At 48.0% G+C, this 14,857-nt stretch overlaps 3 protein-coding genes and 1 long non-coding RNA gene across 5 annotated transcripts; 2 read left to right on the top strand and 2 right to left on the bottom strand.

Annotated features, from left to right (window-relative positions):
• Positions 1 to 965: 965 nt before the first annotated feature.
• Positions 966 to 4,407, top strand: LOC136185928 (leukotriene A-4 hydrolase-like). Its single transcript, XM_065973141.1, has 17 exons — positions 966 to 1,158; positions 1,218 to 1,357; positions 1,430 to 1,550; positions 1,615 to 1,683; positions 1,739 to 1,843; positions 1,900 to 1,952; positions 2,002 to 2,074; positions 2,129 to 2,269; positions 2,338 to 2,361; positions 2,407 to 2,477; positions 2,530 to 2,641; positions 2,694 to 2,838; positions 2,894 to 3,068; positions 3,114 to 3,168; positions 3,222 to 3,317; positions 3,369 to 3,556; positions 3,611 to 4,407. The coding sequence occupies exons 1-17, from the start codon at positions 1,009 to 1,011 to the stop codon at positions 3,726 to 3,728; spliced, it is 1,836 nt and encodes a 611-aa protein (XP_065829213.1). The 5' UTR covers positions 966 to 1,008; the 3' UTR covers positions 3,729 to 4,407.
• LOC136185922 (uncharacterized) lies at positions 3,761 to 8,815 on the bottom strand. The gene is made up of 24 exons (XM_065973134.1): positions 8,682 to 8,815; positions 8,578 to 8,622; positions 8,493 to 8,526; positions 8,305 to 8,407; positions 8,108 to 8,245; positions 7,900 to 8,054; positions 7,551 to 7,838; positions 7,392 to 7,494; positions 7,114 to 7,329; positions 6,975 to 7,052; positions 6,747 to 6,920; positions 6,466 to 6,695; positions 6,182 to 6,400; positions 5,954 to 6,125; positions 5,713 to 5,900; positions 5,560 to 5,656; positions 5,397 to 5,496; positions 5,157 to 5,338; positions 4,915 to 5,094; positions 4,666 to 4,856; positions 4,445 to 4,611; positions 4,275 to 4,381; positions 4,024 to 4,213; positions 3,761 to 3,970 (listed from the first exon to the last, which is right to left on the bottom strand). The coding sequence occupies exons 1-24, from the start codon at positions 8,713 to 8,715 to the stop codon at positions 3,918 to 3,920; spliced, it is 3,444 nt and encodes a 1,147-aa protein (XP_065829206.1). The 5' UTR covers positions 8,716 to 8,815; the 3' UTR covers positions 3,761 to 3,917.
• Positions 8,816 to 10,746, top strand: LOC136185936 (uncharacterized). 2 transcript variants are annotated; one of them, XR_010669623.1, is made up of 3 exons: positions 8,816 to 8,993; positions 9,049 to 9,152; positions 9,247 to 10,746. It is a non-coding gene; the product is annotated as an uncharacterized lncRNA (long non-coding RNA). The 2 variants fall into 2 exon arrangements; XR_010669622.1 differs by having other exon boundaries at positions 9,049 to 9,157.
• On the bottom strand, positions 9,413 to 14,459 carry LOC136185920 (uncharacterized). The gene is made up of 24 exons (XM_065973132.1): positions 14,321 to 14,459; positions 14,215 to 14,265; positions 14,114 to 14,156; positions 13,958 to 14,060; positions 13,757 to 13,894; positions 13,476 to 13,630; positions 13,135 to 13,422; positions 12,978 to 13,080; positions 12,703 to 12,921; positions 12,567 to 12,647; positions 12,336 to 12,509; positions 12,049 to 12,278; positions 11,765 to 11,983; positions 11,548 to 11,710; positions 11,296 to 11,483; positions 11,140 to 11,236; positions 10,987 to 11,086; positions 10,751 to 10,932; positions 10,516 to 10,695; positions 10,267 to 10,457; positions 10,043 to 10,209; positions 9,876 to 9,982; positions 9,625 to 9,817; positions 9,413 to 9,559 (listed from the first exon to the last, which is right to left on the bottom strand). Exons 1-24 carry the CDS (start codon positions 14,352 to 14,354, stop codon positions 9,507 to 9,509), a joined length of 3,459 nt encoding a protein of 1,152 aa, XP_065829204.1. The 5' UTR covers positions 14,355 to 14,459; the 3' UTR covers positions 9,413 to 9,506.
• Positions 14,460 to 14,857: the final 398 nt, after the last annotated feature.

The following is a 14,857-nucleotide window of genomic DNA, read 5'->3' as shown; positions in this document are numbered from 1 at the left end:
GAGTCTTCTCTAGTTTGCCACGGTGTCACTTTGCAACATTGCCACGTTGCCACGCTGCCACGCTGCCACGCCGCCACGTTGCCACGTTGCAACGTTGCAACGCTGCCACGTTGCCGATGCTGCAGTGTATTCATGACACGACACTATACTGCTACAGTACTGCAGCCAGTGTCACACTAGCACATATACACATACTACAGTGGTACTTTCACACGTATTAGCATCATTTGTAATTGAGCAGCACTAAGGACGTAGTGCTACAGCCAATGGACTGCTACGTGGCCCACTTGCCACGTCAACATTGAAGCCACTCTATAAGGAGTTTAGTGCAACATGCAGCTAATGGACATGCCACAGTTGCCACGTTGACACTGAAGCCACTCTAAGGACTTGGTGCAACTGCAGCAATAGGACACGAAACTGCTACGCCATATGCCACGCTGCCACTGTGCCCTTTTGCCTCTGAAGCCCCATTGGCCACTAAAAGCCCATTGCCCATAAAGCCCCCGTTTTTCCACGTTTACATTTAATTCCTCTAAATTCTTTAGTTCTTAATGCAGCAAATGGATTTGCCACAGATGCCACGTTGACACTAAGCCACTGTAAGATCTTGGTGCAACACGCAACACTAAAACTGCTACCGGTACGCCATATGCCGCATTGCCACCGTGCCACTGAAGCCCTTTAGCCACAATTGCCACTGAAGCTCCTCTGCAACTGTAGCCCGAGTGCTCGTCGTGCTAAAAACGAAGAAACGTTGCTTTTTTGCACTGTGCGTCGATAATTGCAATGACGAATTATTTATGCATGAATAATAACAATTTTGCAGCGTAAAGCGATGCGTAGATTACCTTTTATACAGCGTAGTTGATGGCAATAAAATTGCGACGTACATCACGTGATATGTTTGCGCGCGCTACGGCTCGTTTCTGCGAATAGGCACGCTCGCGACAAACTGGTCTCACGTGACACATTTCCTGTAGCTTTTTTTTCTTCCTCCACGTCGTTATGCCGGGTGATCCCAACAGTTTTGCGCAACCAAAAGTGTATTTGTGCACTCACATTCACCTCGACTTGGAGGCGAATTTCGGAACGAAAACGTTGGATGGCCACGTAGAATTGATCGTAGTGAACAAAGAAGCCGGAAATCACACCTTGGTGGATTTCTCTTTCTCTCAATCGTCGTAGCGTCGACGTTCTTGTTTTTTGTTTCGCAGGTGCTCGATACGAACAAGTTAGACATTCGTTCCGTTATCGATTGCAAAAACGACAAAAACTTGGAATACGTGCTCGACGAGCCGGTGGGAACTTACGGGCGTGCCCTCAAGATCACGCTGCTCAAACATTCGAGCCAAGAGTACGGCCCAAGAGTACAGAGACACGCCCTTTGCTGACATCATAATTCCTACGTTCCCCCGCCCCCGTGTAGAGGCGCCGAAACAAAAATCCGGATCAATTACGCAACGACTCCGGCGTCGCTGGCCGTCCAATGGCTCACACCCGAGCAGACGGCCGGTAAGAGGTATCCCTATCTTTTCACTCAATGTCAAGTAAGCGAGTCAATATGTACCATAAATAGTAGTACGTAATACATGTCGTACCTTTGCTGTACAGTCGATTATGGCTCGAAGTATGTTTCCCTGTCAAGATACACCGTCTGTGAAAATAACCTACACAGCCACGGCGAGTCTATAGTCTCGTCTGCTCTGACGTACATGGCTGATCTTTTTGCATGCAGATCACGGTTCCTGAGGAGTTGACTGCCCTGATGAGTGCAGTTGCTCAAGAGAAACAAAAGCACTCTTCTTGCCAGGGAAAAAATGTTTGTTCTTTTGAACAGAAGGCAAGAAACGCTTTGTTTTTTATATATAACAGTTATCTCACTATTCATCTCCCTAGGTACCAATACCTTCTTATCTCATTGCATTGGCTGTTGGTGACGTTGAATCCAGGTGAGATTGTACTCACGTATATTCGTTTTTCCTCTAACCCTTGTCTCAGGGATATTGGCCCACGAACGAGAGTTTGGAGCGAAAAGGAAGTCGTCGATCAAGCTGCTTATGAATTTGCCGATGTAGTGCTACGTACTGTACGTCATTAGCACTCTCATTTTAATTCTTTTTTCTAGACTGAAAAAATGCTCGTTGCTGCCGAAGAGATGCTCGGTCCTTACGTTTGGGGTCGATACGATCTTCTTGTACTTCCTCCGTCGTTTCCTTTTGGAGGAATGGAAAATCCGTGTCTCACGTTCGTTACGCCTACTCTTCTCGTAAGCTAGGCAAAAGATAAATTAAATTACATTTGATATATACATACACACATGTATATATATCTTAGGCCGGTGACAGATCCCTTGCGAACGTGAGTTTTAGATACCTTTCAGGCTATTTATCATTGAGAAAATAGGTTGTTGCTCACGAAGCGGCGCACAGCTGGACGGGAAATTTGGTGACAAATTACAATTGGGAGCACTTCTGGTAACATAAAGTCAGACGTTTTTCCCCATCATTTCCCAGAGTCTCTCCCTAGGATGAACGAAGGATTCACTGTCTACTTTGAACGAAGAATTCTCGGAGCTCTTTACGACGAAGAGACCAGACAGTTCGCCTTCGTTGGAGGATGGAATACGCTGCAGAGCGAAGTGAGTTTCAGGTCGGTTCATCGAGGAGCGAGCTCTGTAAGTTTTTCTTGAGGTCAATCGTCTTGGTTCCACCAATCCGTTTACTTGTCTTGTCACTGAGCTCGAGGGAGAAGATCCGGACGAAACCTTTTCTAGTATTCCTTACGAAAAAGGATCGGCTTTCTTGTATTATCTCGAAACACTTGTCGGAGGACGTGGTATTGCGACAGACTTGATTTCGTTGCATACGTACCTCTATTGGTTATTTTTCAGATAAATTCCAATCGTTTTTGTACGCCTACATTCAAAAATTCGAATACGGAACCGTCACGACTCACCAGTGGCGCGATTTTCTCTTCGAATACTACAAAGACGATCTGAGCATTTTTGATCCGGTCGACTGGAACGCGTGGCTTCACAAACCGGGAATGCCTGTAGTTCATCCCAAGTACGTAACACACATGCAACGACGGCCTAATCTACCTTTCCATAGATATGATACGACTCTCTCAGACGCCTGCACTGCCTTGAGAAAACGATGGGTTGCCGTACGAAAGAAACCCTTCGTGATTTCAACTATAAAGCAACGTTGTGCTTTTAGGCTCAAGAAAGCGACTATCCCAACTTTTCCATGGATGATATTAAGGATTTCTCAGCTGGTCAAACAATAGAATTCCTCAGCCAACTTCTTCTTGAGGTCTTTCTTTTGTTTGACTGCTATCGATGGTACTACGTTTCTTTGTCTTAGGATCCGTTTCCTCTTGGAAAAGTTCAAGCGATGCAGACAGCTTACAATTTCAATGCGACCAAGAATTCGGAAATTCGTTTTCAATGGCTCCGCATGTGCACGCGATCGGAATGGGAGGAATCGTTTCCTTTGACGGTGACGTTTATCACGTCGCAGGGACGAGGAAAATTCGTCAATCCCCTATACAGGTACACGTAGCGCCGACGAGACGACGACAATCGACTTGATTTTTTTGAATTTAGGGACTTGTACGCGTGTCCGAAGTCGTCGCTGCTGGCCGTCGACACTTTTCTCGCCAACGAGGATTTTTATCATTCGTCTGTTGCCCGTAAGGTGAGAAAAGATTTAGGTCTTGCTTGAGACTGAGCTGAACAGCGCTGAAGACCAGAGTGTCGTCTGTAGTAGTATAAGTAGCTTTGAGAGGTTCGCCCACATGCAGCAAGACATGACATCATTACATAATTAAAGACAAACAAAGCCATCAGCTCAACAGGCACAAACACAATCAACGATAACCTATCTTGTTTTTCACTTCAAAAAGTTCCGAAATTAGTAGACGATTGTCGCGGCGACGAGCAGGACTCCACCGAAAGAGGCAATCACTTAAAAAGAAAACGAGATAAAAATTGTTTTCCATATATCGCTCGCTGCTTACCGGTTGCGGCACCGGCCGTTGGAGTCGCAGCAACCGTTGGCTCGGTGACGTCAGCGGTTTGACTGTCAACGCTCGCCGCAGCATCGACCGAATCTCGTTGTTCCGGCGTGAATGAATCGTACGCCGGCGTCATTTGAATCTCGCGAGCCTTGTCACTGTCAAACATTCGGAGTTGGTCAGAAGAAAATGCCTAGAATTGAAGCAACAAGACATTCAACTGGCGTACGTTGTATCGGCTAAAGTGAACGTACGTGAAGAACGCCCGTGCTTTTGTCCTTGTTACTGCCCAAAAGTTTGATCGTATCGCGATCCATGCATCCAATGTGCGATCTATTGAACTGTTGAACGTCTTCGCGTCCTGTAAACGAGAAATTAAGTCGTGTGTGAACTTTAGGAAAGAGAGAAACAAAAGTAGACGTACTTATCAAGCTGCCCATTTCGCTTGTGTGAGAGCACTTCCATTTCATTGGTGAAAAATCAGACGTACCATCGCGACTGAATCCCCTCCTAATCTTTTTCGACATCTCGTCAATTACGTCATCGGAAATGCCGGTCCAATTTATTCTTCCTAAAATATGACTCGCTCCACTAAGAACAAAGCAAACAGGTAAAGCAAATAAATCAATAATTAACATGACAAACCCGAGAGCGGAGAGGTTGAACTTTTTCGCATCGTCGAGCCTAGCGCCTCTCATCAAGTGATCCGTGTTGGAAATTTGTTCCGCCGTCCAATGCTCGACGTCAGATCCATGACTATCCCGTTTCGTCAAGCGGTCATCTTGGGTTCGGCTCTCAGCTCGACGATCCTTAATCGTTTCAAACGCCGTCGTCTCCTGAAGAAAATTTCTCACTTGTCTATTAATTAATCGGCTGTTAGGTAGTTTCCTTTACCGTATCTCTGTCTACGTTTCCCGCCATCAACGCCCTTTTCATCGCTTGCGCCGCCAAGTTGATGCCGTCCTCCGACGCGCCAAAATTCTTCGATTTCACGATGTCCCGATGCATACCGGCGCAGCCCATTCGACCGATGTCTTCTTCGCTGATTCCGTCAAAGCTGTCGCGACCGAGTTTCTAAAAAAATTAGATTAGATTAACTGAACGTTGACCAGAAAGGACTGCTAAAATTATTTAACCTTTCTCGTTGCATTTCGAATTGCCTGTCGCTGTTCTTCGTCCAATCGTTCGCAGCTGCCGGCAATCGTCTCGAGAGCGTCATCGAATGCATCCGACGGCATATCTGCGATGTCCCGTGGCCGGAGACCGACCGTTATGTTTCCGGCGAGTCTGTGCTCTCGTCCGCCCCACTGGGAAACGTCTGAGAGAAAGTGATTTCTCAATGTTTGATTATTTTTTTGATCGCCGGTTTGACCTACTTTTGCCGAAGGCACGTTCGAGAATGGGAATCAGTCGTTTCGCCTGTTCGCCGCTCCATTCTACTTGACTCGCCGAGTCGAGTGCGTCGGTCAAAGATTTCTATATAGGACAACGTTTATCTACAAGCACAAAGATTTGAAGGGTAAAGCTGCTATTTTGTACAGGTTTTATCTTGGACAGTTGATCATTGGGAAGAAATCTCAACGATTTGCCCGAATCCGTAATATCGTCTCCCGTCATCCTACCAGCGTCGCCGTTGCTATGGTAATTAGAGTAACAAAATGAAATATTAAGATATAATACAAGATGTCTTACTGAACTTTCTGGAGACGATTACGCATTAGAGCTTGACGCTGCGTATCGTTAAATTTGCCGTCGAGAAGACTGCCGGCATTCTGGTGAGCTTCAGCACAAAGTTTGTCGATGTCTTTGACACTCCTTCCGCGATTCAGATCGTCCAGTTTTTCGACTTTAGCACTGCTGTGACATTCCGATTCTTCTCGCTGTAAAAAATACTCTTGCATGCATGGTACAGACTACATGCCAGACGACGTACCCTTTTTCTTCTTTCGCCGTCCTGTTCTTCCTCTTCATCCTCTTCACTACATAAGTCCAGGAGAAACTTGACCTTATCGGCGCCAACGTTCTCCTTCACGTCGGGATTGCTCGCAATTTGACAGCAGAATTGACTTTGACTCTTCTGCGGCATCTTTTTGATATCGTCAACGCTGCAATGGAGAAATGTCAGACACTTTACGTGACGATCGAATACGCGGAAACGTACTCGAGATTGACAGCGAGTTTTCCAAATCCCTCGATATCGTGAGGATGAATGCCAGAGAAGTTGAATTGCTGATTGCCGGCGTGTGCCCGGACACACGCCCTCTGGGCGCCGTGCTTTCCTTTGCACTTGCTCAGAGCGCCAATCATCGTCTCGCCTTGATCGGCGGGCATGTTCTCGACGTCTTCGCTCGGCGCACCGCAAACGACGCGATCGAGATTCCTAGACGACAGACAGCACACATTACATTCAATGCATACGCGCAGCCTTTTTGCTTCGAAACTTACTTGATGGCTTCTCCGTCCCACTTTGTCTCGTTGCCCTCAGCGGGATTCCCGAGACGTTTTCGTTCGCGCTGATACAGATCCGACGTCTGACTGTCTCTCAGTTCGACGGCTCGATCTTTGGCGTCGTGAATCGTCGCATTGTCCGGCATTTTCTGATGCACGCCCAATGGAATTTCCTTGGACAAATCGCTGCCCAAGTCGCTCAGTTTCCTCAGACCGCCCTCGTGGCTCTGAAATCCGCTCTGAGTAACTAGTTATAATTTTATATACAGAAATGAAACCTTTTTGAGCATGGCTCGTTTTTGCGATCCCTGCGCTCCCTTTGCGGTGTCCTTGACTCCCATTTTAACTGCTTTTGCAAATTCCTTCGGATTCGCCTGATCGATGTGCTCAGATCGCATTCCTTTGACCATGTGACCAAGTCCACGAATGTCCCCTTCCTTCATATCTGATACCTAGGGAAAAAAAAAGTCAAACGCAATATCACCTCCCTACCCTTAGCGAATCACCTTCGTCTCGTTACCATCTGACATAAGGAAAGTCGCGTTACGTTTGCCTTTAAACAGTTTGTCACCCAGAGCACGGAACTGAAAACCACACAAGATCAAATTAATTAAATTTGCAGAGCTGAGCGTGAATTTCTCTCACCTGGTGCGGATTATTATTGCCGAGATAATGACCCAAATTCTTGACGCACGAAGCGAATTGGCGAACTTGTATTCCCCTCTGCTCGCGAGTGCTCAATCCCGCCGTCTGTCCTGCCGCTTCAGCCATGTCAGCGCACGTCAAATTCTTCGTGTTCACCGTCCCGTTCACTTTGCCGGCTCGTCTTCCGAAGAAGTGATTGGCAAGCGTCTGATCCATCTAGAACAATTAGTAAATAAATTTTAATTTATGCAGGAAACTTTTCATTTAGTTTTAGGCACTGGTTTTCTGGGTTCCTTGACTTGTTTTGCAACTTCGTCCGCAGCCTCGGCATCCATGCTTTTCACCTGATCGCTTCTTATAAACGGTCTCAACCTACCAGCTCTAGAAAAACCCATGTATGTATATACTTTTAAAAATTCCTAGGACGACGTCTTTACTTGCTAACGTCGTCCTTTGTGAACGACGAAGCGTCGGCTCCCATCAACAACGATCTAGCCTGATCAGGTCGAAAACTCTGTTTTCCCAATGTGTCGAGGCTATCCTTGACCGTCCCTTTCGACATTTTCTTCATGTCACCGTTGTCCATATCGGGCACAAACGCGTCCAATTGATCGACGTCACTCGGACCGAACTGAGACGGACTCTTCTGTTTCTTCTTGACGTCGGCGACGGTGCGACGCTGACAGTGATCGAAATCGGCGCGGGCGTCTTGCAATTCGGAAATACTAATTAATTAATTATTTATTTAATTAACAAATTTTTTGTAAATGACTGTTTTTGACGTACGCGTCAGGCGAGATCTTTTCGAGTTCATCCCGACTCATTCCTTTATTCAATCCGCCCAAATTTTGAATGTCGGCTTTCGTGAACGAGCTCTTTTCTTGAGCGAAGCGATCGACGATAGAACGCGCTTGATTTTGCGAAAGATTGCGCGCCTGGTTCTAGAAGAACGATGACGTCACGCGTCGTACACTCCCCGCGTGAACTCTCTCACTTTCCAATCGTCGAACGTTTCCTTGAACGCTTCCTCGCTGACTCTGTCGATGAAATTTCCAAAGTTTTGCGAACCGAGTTCACTGAAACGCTTCACGTTGTCCCTCACTTGAGCGGGCGTGAGCTTTTTCAGCGTGTCCTGTCACAAGGATACCGTACAAATGCGAGGTGTGACGACGCGATCGACGACGATCTTACTTTTGGCAGGCGAGAAATGGTGTGCGCTGGTACGTCTTTTAGGGAAGCCCTACTAGGATTGTTGACAAAGTCGCTGGGAAGCTTTTGTCTTGCAGCGGCATCCCTATATCAACCATCGCGGATCAGTTGCCCGCGCCCCGCTGCCGCGCCCCGCTGCCGCGCCCCGGGGGTATACGCTGCTCACGTACCGGCTCTCTTGCAACTGGCGTTGCTTGTTCGCTGCTGCGAGACAAATCGTTAGTAAAGAAACGCTTTAGCATGAGACTGTCGTACGCTGCTGCTTGTCGGGCGGAGACGGAGCGGCCGAGCAGAGAAGAACTGAAACGATCGAGATCTCTATAATTCGCTATACGCTCGAGCGTCTGTAGGCCACGTACTTCCTGCTGCGAGTAGAACGATCGACTTTGTCATTTCGAAACGGTCGCTGTAGCTGGCGCAGGCTCAGACTGATGGAAGAGCAGCGGCCGAGCCGATTATACGCACGAGGTTCGCACATGACGTCAACGTCTCCCGTAGCTACGCACGTGCCTCACTCTGCCTGGCACGCCGGTCAGCACGCCGTCGACCGCACGTTGTCGCAACTAATCATCATGGCAAATCAATCATCATAGGAAGCCAACAAAATGGGATCTTACAAGACTTTTTTCTTTAGCCCAACTCGTTTCTCTGGGAAAAGAAACTTTAGACAGGTACGCCTACAAGGGTGTGGCCTTTTGCTACGGCGTTGTCTACTACTCTCATCAGCAAGTAACCGGCTGTACAGGCAGACGAATGCTTGTTTGCTGTGCAAAAACGGGAAATTGACCTATTTTAAGGCTTCCAAAAGGAAAATGGCCCCACCAGGAAACGTACGGTAATCCGAGAGTGCTTGCACGTGAATAGGAAGAGACGACGGTACCGGCGGTACCGGCGGTACCAACGTACTAATAATAATCGTGCCAGGCGGCAATTGTTTGTTCATGCAGTCTAAACAATCAGAACCATCGCCGCGAGAGAAACCAGAGAAGACCACTGTTTGAAACATTATTGCATACCATGAAGCTAAGAGTAGTAGCTGTACGTACTAGTGCTAAGTTACCTCGACGTGGCAGATCGCGTGGCGAGTCCACGCATTACAAAAAAACATCACATTGAAGAAAAAGAAAAGGACTCAAAGACTAAACAAGTACATAGAAAGCAAAAAAATCCTTGTTCCGTTTGAATTAGTAGACAAGAGCCACGGCAACGAGCAGGACTCCGCTGAACGAGGCGACCACTGCAAAACAGAAGAAATTTGTCACAGGTGTCTTTTCCATTCGATGCGCCGGGCCGGCTACTTACCGGTCTCAGCACCGGCCGTCGGAGTCGCAGCAACTGAAGTTGGCTCGGTAACGTCAGCAGTTTGAGCGTCAACGCTCGCCGCCGCATCGACCGAATCTCGCTGTTCTTTCGTAAAGGTCTTGTAAGCCGGTGTCTGTTGAACGTCGCGAGCCTTGTCGCTGTCGAACATTCGGAGTTGATCGGACGAGAATGCCTGAGAAAAAGCCGTCGCGATAAAACCGCGGCGTTCTACGCTGAATCGTTTTACGTACGTGAAGAACGCCCGTTCTCGAGTCACTGTCACTGCCCAACGTTTTTAGCGTGTCGCGATCCATGGCCTCAATGTGCGTCCTGTTGAACTGCGGAACATCTTTCCGTCCTGAGAGGAAGAAAATGAACAATTCATGAATTCTAAGACATCTTTAGTTTATAGACGCACTGATCAAAGTGCCCATTTCATTCGTGTGAGAAGGCTTCCATTGCGATGCCGGGAAGTCGGACTTGCCATCCTGACTCATTCCTTTTCGAACCTTGTTCGATATCTCGTCAACGACGTCGCTCGGAACGCCAGTCCAATTCACTCTTCCCAAGACGTGGCTCGCTCCACTAAACGACAAAAACTTAGAGTCAAAATTTCAGTCACGAATGATTTTAGGCGCGCACCTGAGAGCGGAGTGGTTGAACTCTTTCGCATCGTCTAGACTTGCCCCTCTCATCAGATGACCTGTGTTGGCGACTTGATCGGCAGTCCAATCGTCGACGTGAGATCCGTGCATGTCTCGTTTCATCATGCCGCCACTCTGGGACTTGCTCTGAGCGCGACGATCCTTAATAGCCTGGAATCCGGCCATTTCCTAACGAAGAAACGCATTCAATCGACTCGCACACGGTTTCGCGCCTATCTCGGCGTACCGTATTCCTATCAACTTTTCCCGTCATCAGAGCTTTCTTCATTGACTGCGAGGCCATGTCGATGCCATCTTCCGACGAGCCAAAGTTCTTCGACGACATCACGTCGCGATGCATGCCGGCACAGCCCATGCGACCGATGTCGTCTTCGCTAACTCCGTCGAAACTGCCTCCGCCAAGTTTCTAGAAAATTTTTGAAATTTAGCTTCTGTTTAATCGAATGAATGCTTTCTCGCACCGATTTCGCGGCATCTCGAATCGCCTGTTTCTTTCCGTCGTCCATTTGTTCGCAATTACCCGCAAGAGTCTCGAGGGACTCGTCGAACGTTTGCGACGACATATCCGTGATGTCCTTTGGTTGGAGGCCTCTTGTGATGTTTCCAGCACGTCTGTGCTCCTTTCCGCCCCACTTGGAAACGCCTGACGAAAAAGCGTTAACATTTGACTTTAGGACGCCTTGCAATTTGGCTTTACTTTTGTTGAAACCGTGTTCAAGAACGGGAATCAAAGCTTTCGCCTGGTCGCTGCTCCAGTCGACTTGGCTCGCCGAGTCGAGTCCGTCAGTCAACGATTTCTAAATAGTTTAATAGTTCGTTTAGAAAAAAAAGAAAAATTTGTCGTTTTTACAGGTTTGATCTTGGACAGCTGATCCTTGGGAAGGTGTTTCAACGATTTACCTGATTCGGTAATATCGTCTCCCGTCATTTTTCCAGCGTCGCCGTTGCTAATTAATTAAGCGAAGCTAAATGAAAGCCTAAAATTTACAAATTTCGGTTGACTCACTGGACTTTTTGAAGACGATTGCGCATCAGAGCTTGGCGCTGCGTATCGTTAAATTTGCCGTCGAGAAGACTGCCGGCATTCTGGTGAGCTTCGGCGCAAAGATTGTCGATGTCTTCGACGCTCCTTCCACTGTTCAAATCGTCCAATTTTTCGACGTCAGCACTGCTATGACAATCATGACTGGCTCTCTACAAAAAAAGTAACAGCAGCTGTTTCACTGTGCATTGACGACAGGCAGCGACAACGTCATACCTTCGTTTTTGCGTGGTCCTGTTGGTGGTTATGTTCGCTACATAAGTCCAGGAGAAACTTGACCTTATCGGCGCCAACGTTCGCTTTCATGTCGGGATTGCTCGCAATTTGACAGCAGAATTGACTTCGGCTATTTTCCGGCATCTTTTTGATGTCGTCAACGCTGCAATGAAAAAAATTTCGGTCGCCGCCACGTCATGTAGACACAGAAACGTACTCGAGATTGACAGCCAGTTTGCCGAATCCCTCGATATCGTCGGGTTCAACGCGAGAGAAGTTGAGCTGCTGATTGTCGGCGTGTGCCCGGACACACGCCCTCTGGGCGCCGTGCTTTCCTTTGCACTTGCTCAGAGCGCCAATCATCGTCTCGCCTTGATCGGCGGGCATGTTCTCGACGTCTTCGCTCGGCGCACCGCAAACGACGCGATCGAGATTCCTAGACGACAGACAGCACACATTACATTCAATGCATACGCGCAGCCTTTTTGCTTCGAAACTTACTTGATGGCTTCTCCGTCCCACTTTGTCTCGTTGCCCTCAGCGGGATCTCCGAGACGTTTTCGTTCGCGCTGATACAGGTCCGACGTCTGACTGTCTCTCAGCTCGACGGCTCGATCTTTGGCGTCGTGAATCGTTGCATTGTCCGGCATTTTCTGATGCATGCCCAATGGAATTTCCTTGGCCAAATCGCTACCGAAATCGCTCAGTTTCATCAGACCTCCCTGGTGACCCTGAAACAACTCCGCGCTAAAATGCTCGAAAGGAGCTTTCTTGAAATGAAATGAAACCTTTTTGAGCATGGCTCGTTTTTGCGATCCCTGCGCTCCCTTTGCGGTGTATTTGACCCCCATTTTAATTGCTTTTGCAAATTCCTTCGGATTCGCCTGATCAATGTGCTCGGATCGCATTCCTTTGACCATGTGACCAAGTCCAGCAAAGTCCATATCTTTCATTTCGGACACCTAGAAAACTGCATGATAAAACGCTCTTACAGTCATCAATCCCCGGGGAACACTTACGTTCTTCATGCGTCCATCTTCCATCGTAAACGTCGCATTGCGTTTTCCTCCCTTGAACACTTTGTCGCCCAAGGCGCGGAACTGCATTTAAAACTTGGTTCAACTTAACTGAGCGCACGTCGAACCAATTTCTTACCTGATGCGGATTGTTGTTGCCGAGGTTGCTTCCAATCTTCTTGACGCACGAAGCGACTTCGCTATCGGGAATATCTTTCTGCTCGCGCGTGCTCAATCCCGCCATTTGTCCGGACGCGTCAGCCATGTCGCTGCATTTCAAGTTCTTCGCGTCTACGGATCCATTTATCGTTTTGCCGGCCTTGCGTCCGAAGAAGTGATTGGCAAGCGTCTGATCGGTCTATAATCAAAAAGACATCATATTTTTCCTCTTTTGTACCTAACAATGTCTCGTACCGGTTTTCTGGGTTGTTTGACTTGTTTAGCGACTTCGTCGGCAGCGTCGGGGCTCATGCTCATCACTTGATCGCTGCCAATGAATTGCCTCAAATTACCAGCCCTGAAGAAAGAAAAGTAATCAAACGTCACTGAACACATGCAACGCCGCGCTTACATGCTGACGTCGTCCTTGCTGAACGAGGAAGCGTCGGCGCCCTTCAGCAACGATCTCGCCTGATCGGGACGATAGCTGTGCGAGCCCAGTGTGCTGAGGCGACCCTTGACCGTAGCCTTTGGCAAGCTCTTCACGTCACCGTTGTTCAGATCGGGCATGAATTTGTCCAATTGATCCACGTCGCTTGGGCCAAACTGGGACGGAGATTTCTGATTCTTTTTGACGTCAGCAACGGTACGGCGTTGACAATGATCGAAGTCGGGGCGAGCGTCTTGCAATTCGGAAATTCTAAATATGAATTAATTATTTCATTAATTAGTTACTTTCTAAAAATTGCTTACGCGTCAACCGGAATCAGTTTGAGTTGATCTGGGCTCATGCCTTTCTTCAATCCACCCAACTGTCTGATGTCGTCTTTCGAGAACGAAGACTTTCCTTGGGCAAAGCGATCGACTATAGCGTCAGCTTGACTTCGGGTGAGATCGTGAGCCTGGGCCTAATAACAATAAATGCAATTAAATCAGATCAGTGTTTTCACGCCCACGTAATGTATATTAGGCTCACGTGCTTTTACCATAGATACAATAATAATATTACTGGTATCTATGAAACACGTCATCACCTTCCAGTCATTGAGAGTATCCGTAAACGTTTTTGGGTTGAGTCCGTTAACGAAATTCTTCAAGTTTTGCGGACCCAGTTGGCTGAAACGATTGACGTTGTCTTTCACCTGCGTGGGCGTGATTTTCTGCAGGGTGCTCTACAGGTAAAAAAAGAAGACGAACATAAAGGAATGCCAAGCGAGAGACTCAGAGAATCGTACATGCGGCAAACGAGAGAGAGTGTGAGGCGGAATGTTCTTCAGAGAAGCGCTTCCAGGATTGTTGAAAAAATGACTGGGAAGCTTCTGCCTCGCGGCGGCATCCCTAAGCAAGCCAAGCAATGTTACAGCGATCGGTTTGCCTATCCATGTTCTCACCGCATGTCCTGCAATTTTCGTTGCGCATCGCCTGTCGGCATCGCTGTCGAAAGAGGCTAGTTATACCGCGAGGCGACTACACTGTGCTACTAGTATCGTACGATTGTGCTGCTGGGGCTGGTGCTGTCCAGGAGCGGCCGAGCAGAGAAGAACTGCAAGACTCTACGCTTGAATTCGCTGGTACGCGGCGGGGTTTATCTCCATTACCTCCAGCTGCAAGAAGAACGATCAAGTTTCTCATTTTTGGACGAGACCTTTCCGCTTGTTCACGCAGATTTGAAAAGGAAGAGCAGCAGTTGCGTTGGCTCTTATGTCACGTTGCGCACGTGAGAGACAAATGCCGTACCAAGCACGTGCTGGCACAGCTAGGCGAGTCGTGTCGAGTCAGCCGCCGTCTGCACGGATTCTATCGGCGCAGCTACGCTCAAATTGTGAATTTCCGACAAAGAAGCGAAAAAAGAGAGAAAAAATGACGCCATCTCTCTTCTATCGCGTTCTACTCATTCTAACCGTTCCCTAACACTCCCCCACGGGTGTGGTGGCCTCCTAGCCTCCCCCCCACGGGTGTGGCCCTTGTTACAGCTGCTCTTTAGAGCGTTTGCTAGCAAATGAACTATCCATTGTGCAGAAAAACGCCTCTTCTGCTGCACAAATCCGACAGACTTTAATCGAAAGCCAAAAAGTAGCAACGCGACCACCTCAGTTACACGTGCACCCCCGCAGCACGCTTAGCACCCTTAGCTA

This window comes from Oscarella lobularis, chromosome 4 (assembly GCF_947507565.1).
Source record: "Oscarella lobularis chromosome 4, ooOscLobu1.1, whole genome shotgun sequence".
NCBI lineage: Eukaryota > Metazoa > Porifera > Homoscleromorpha > Homosclerophorida > Oscarellidae > Oscarella > Oscarella lobularis.
The sequence above is the reverse complement of the archived record's forward strand: the minus strand, read 5'-3'. Positions and strand labels throughout refer to the sequence as shown.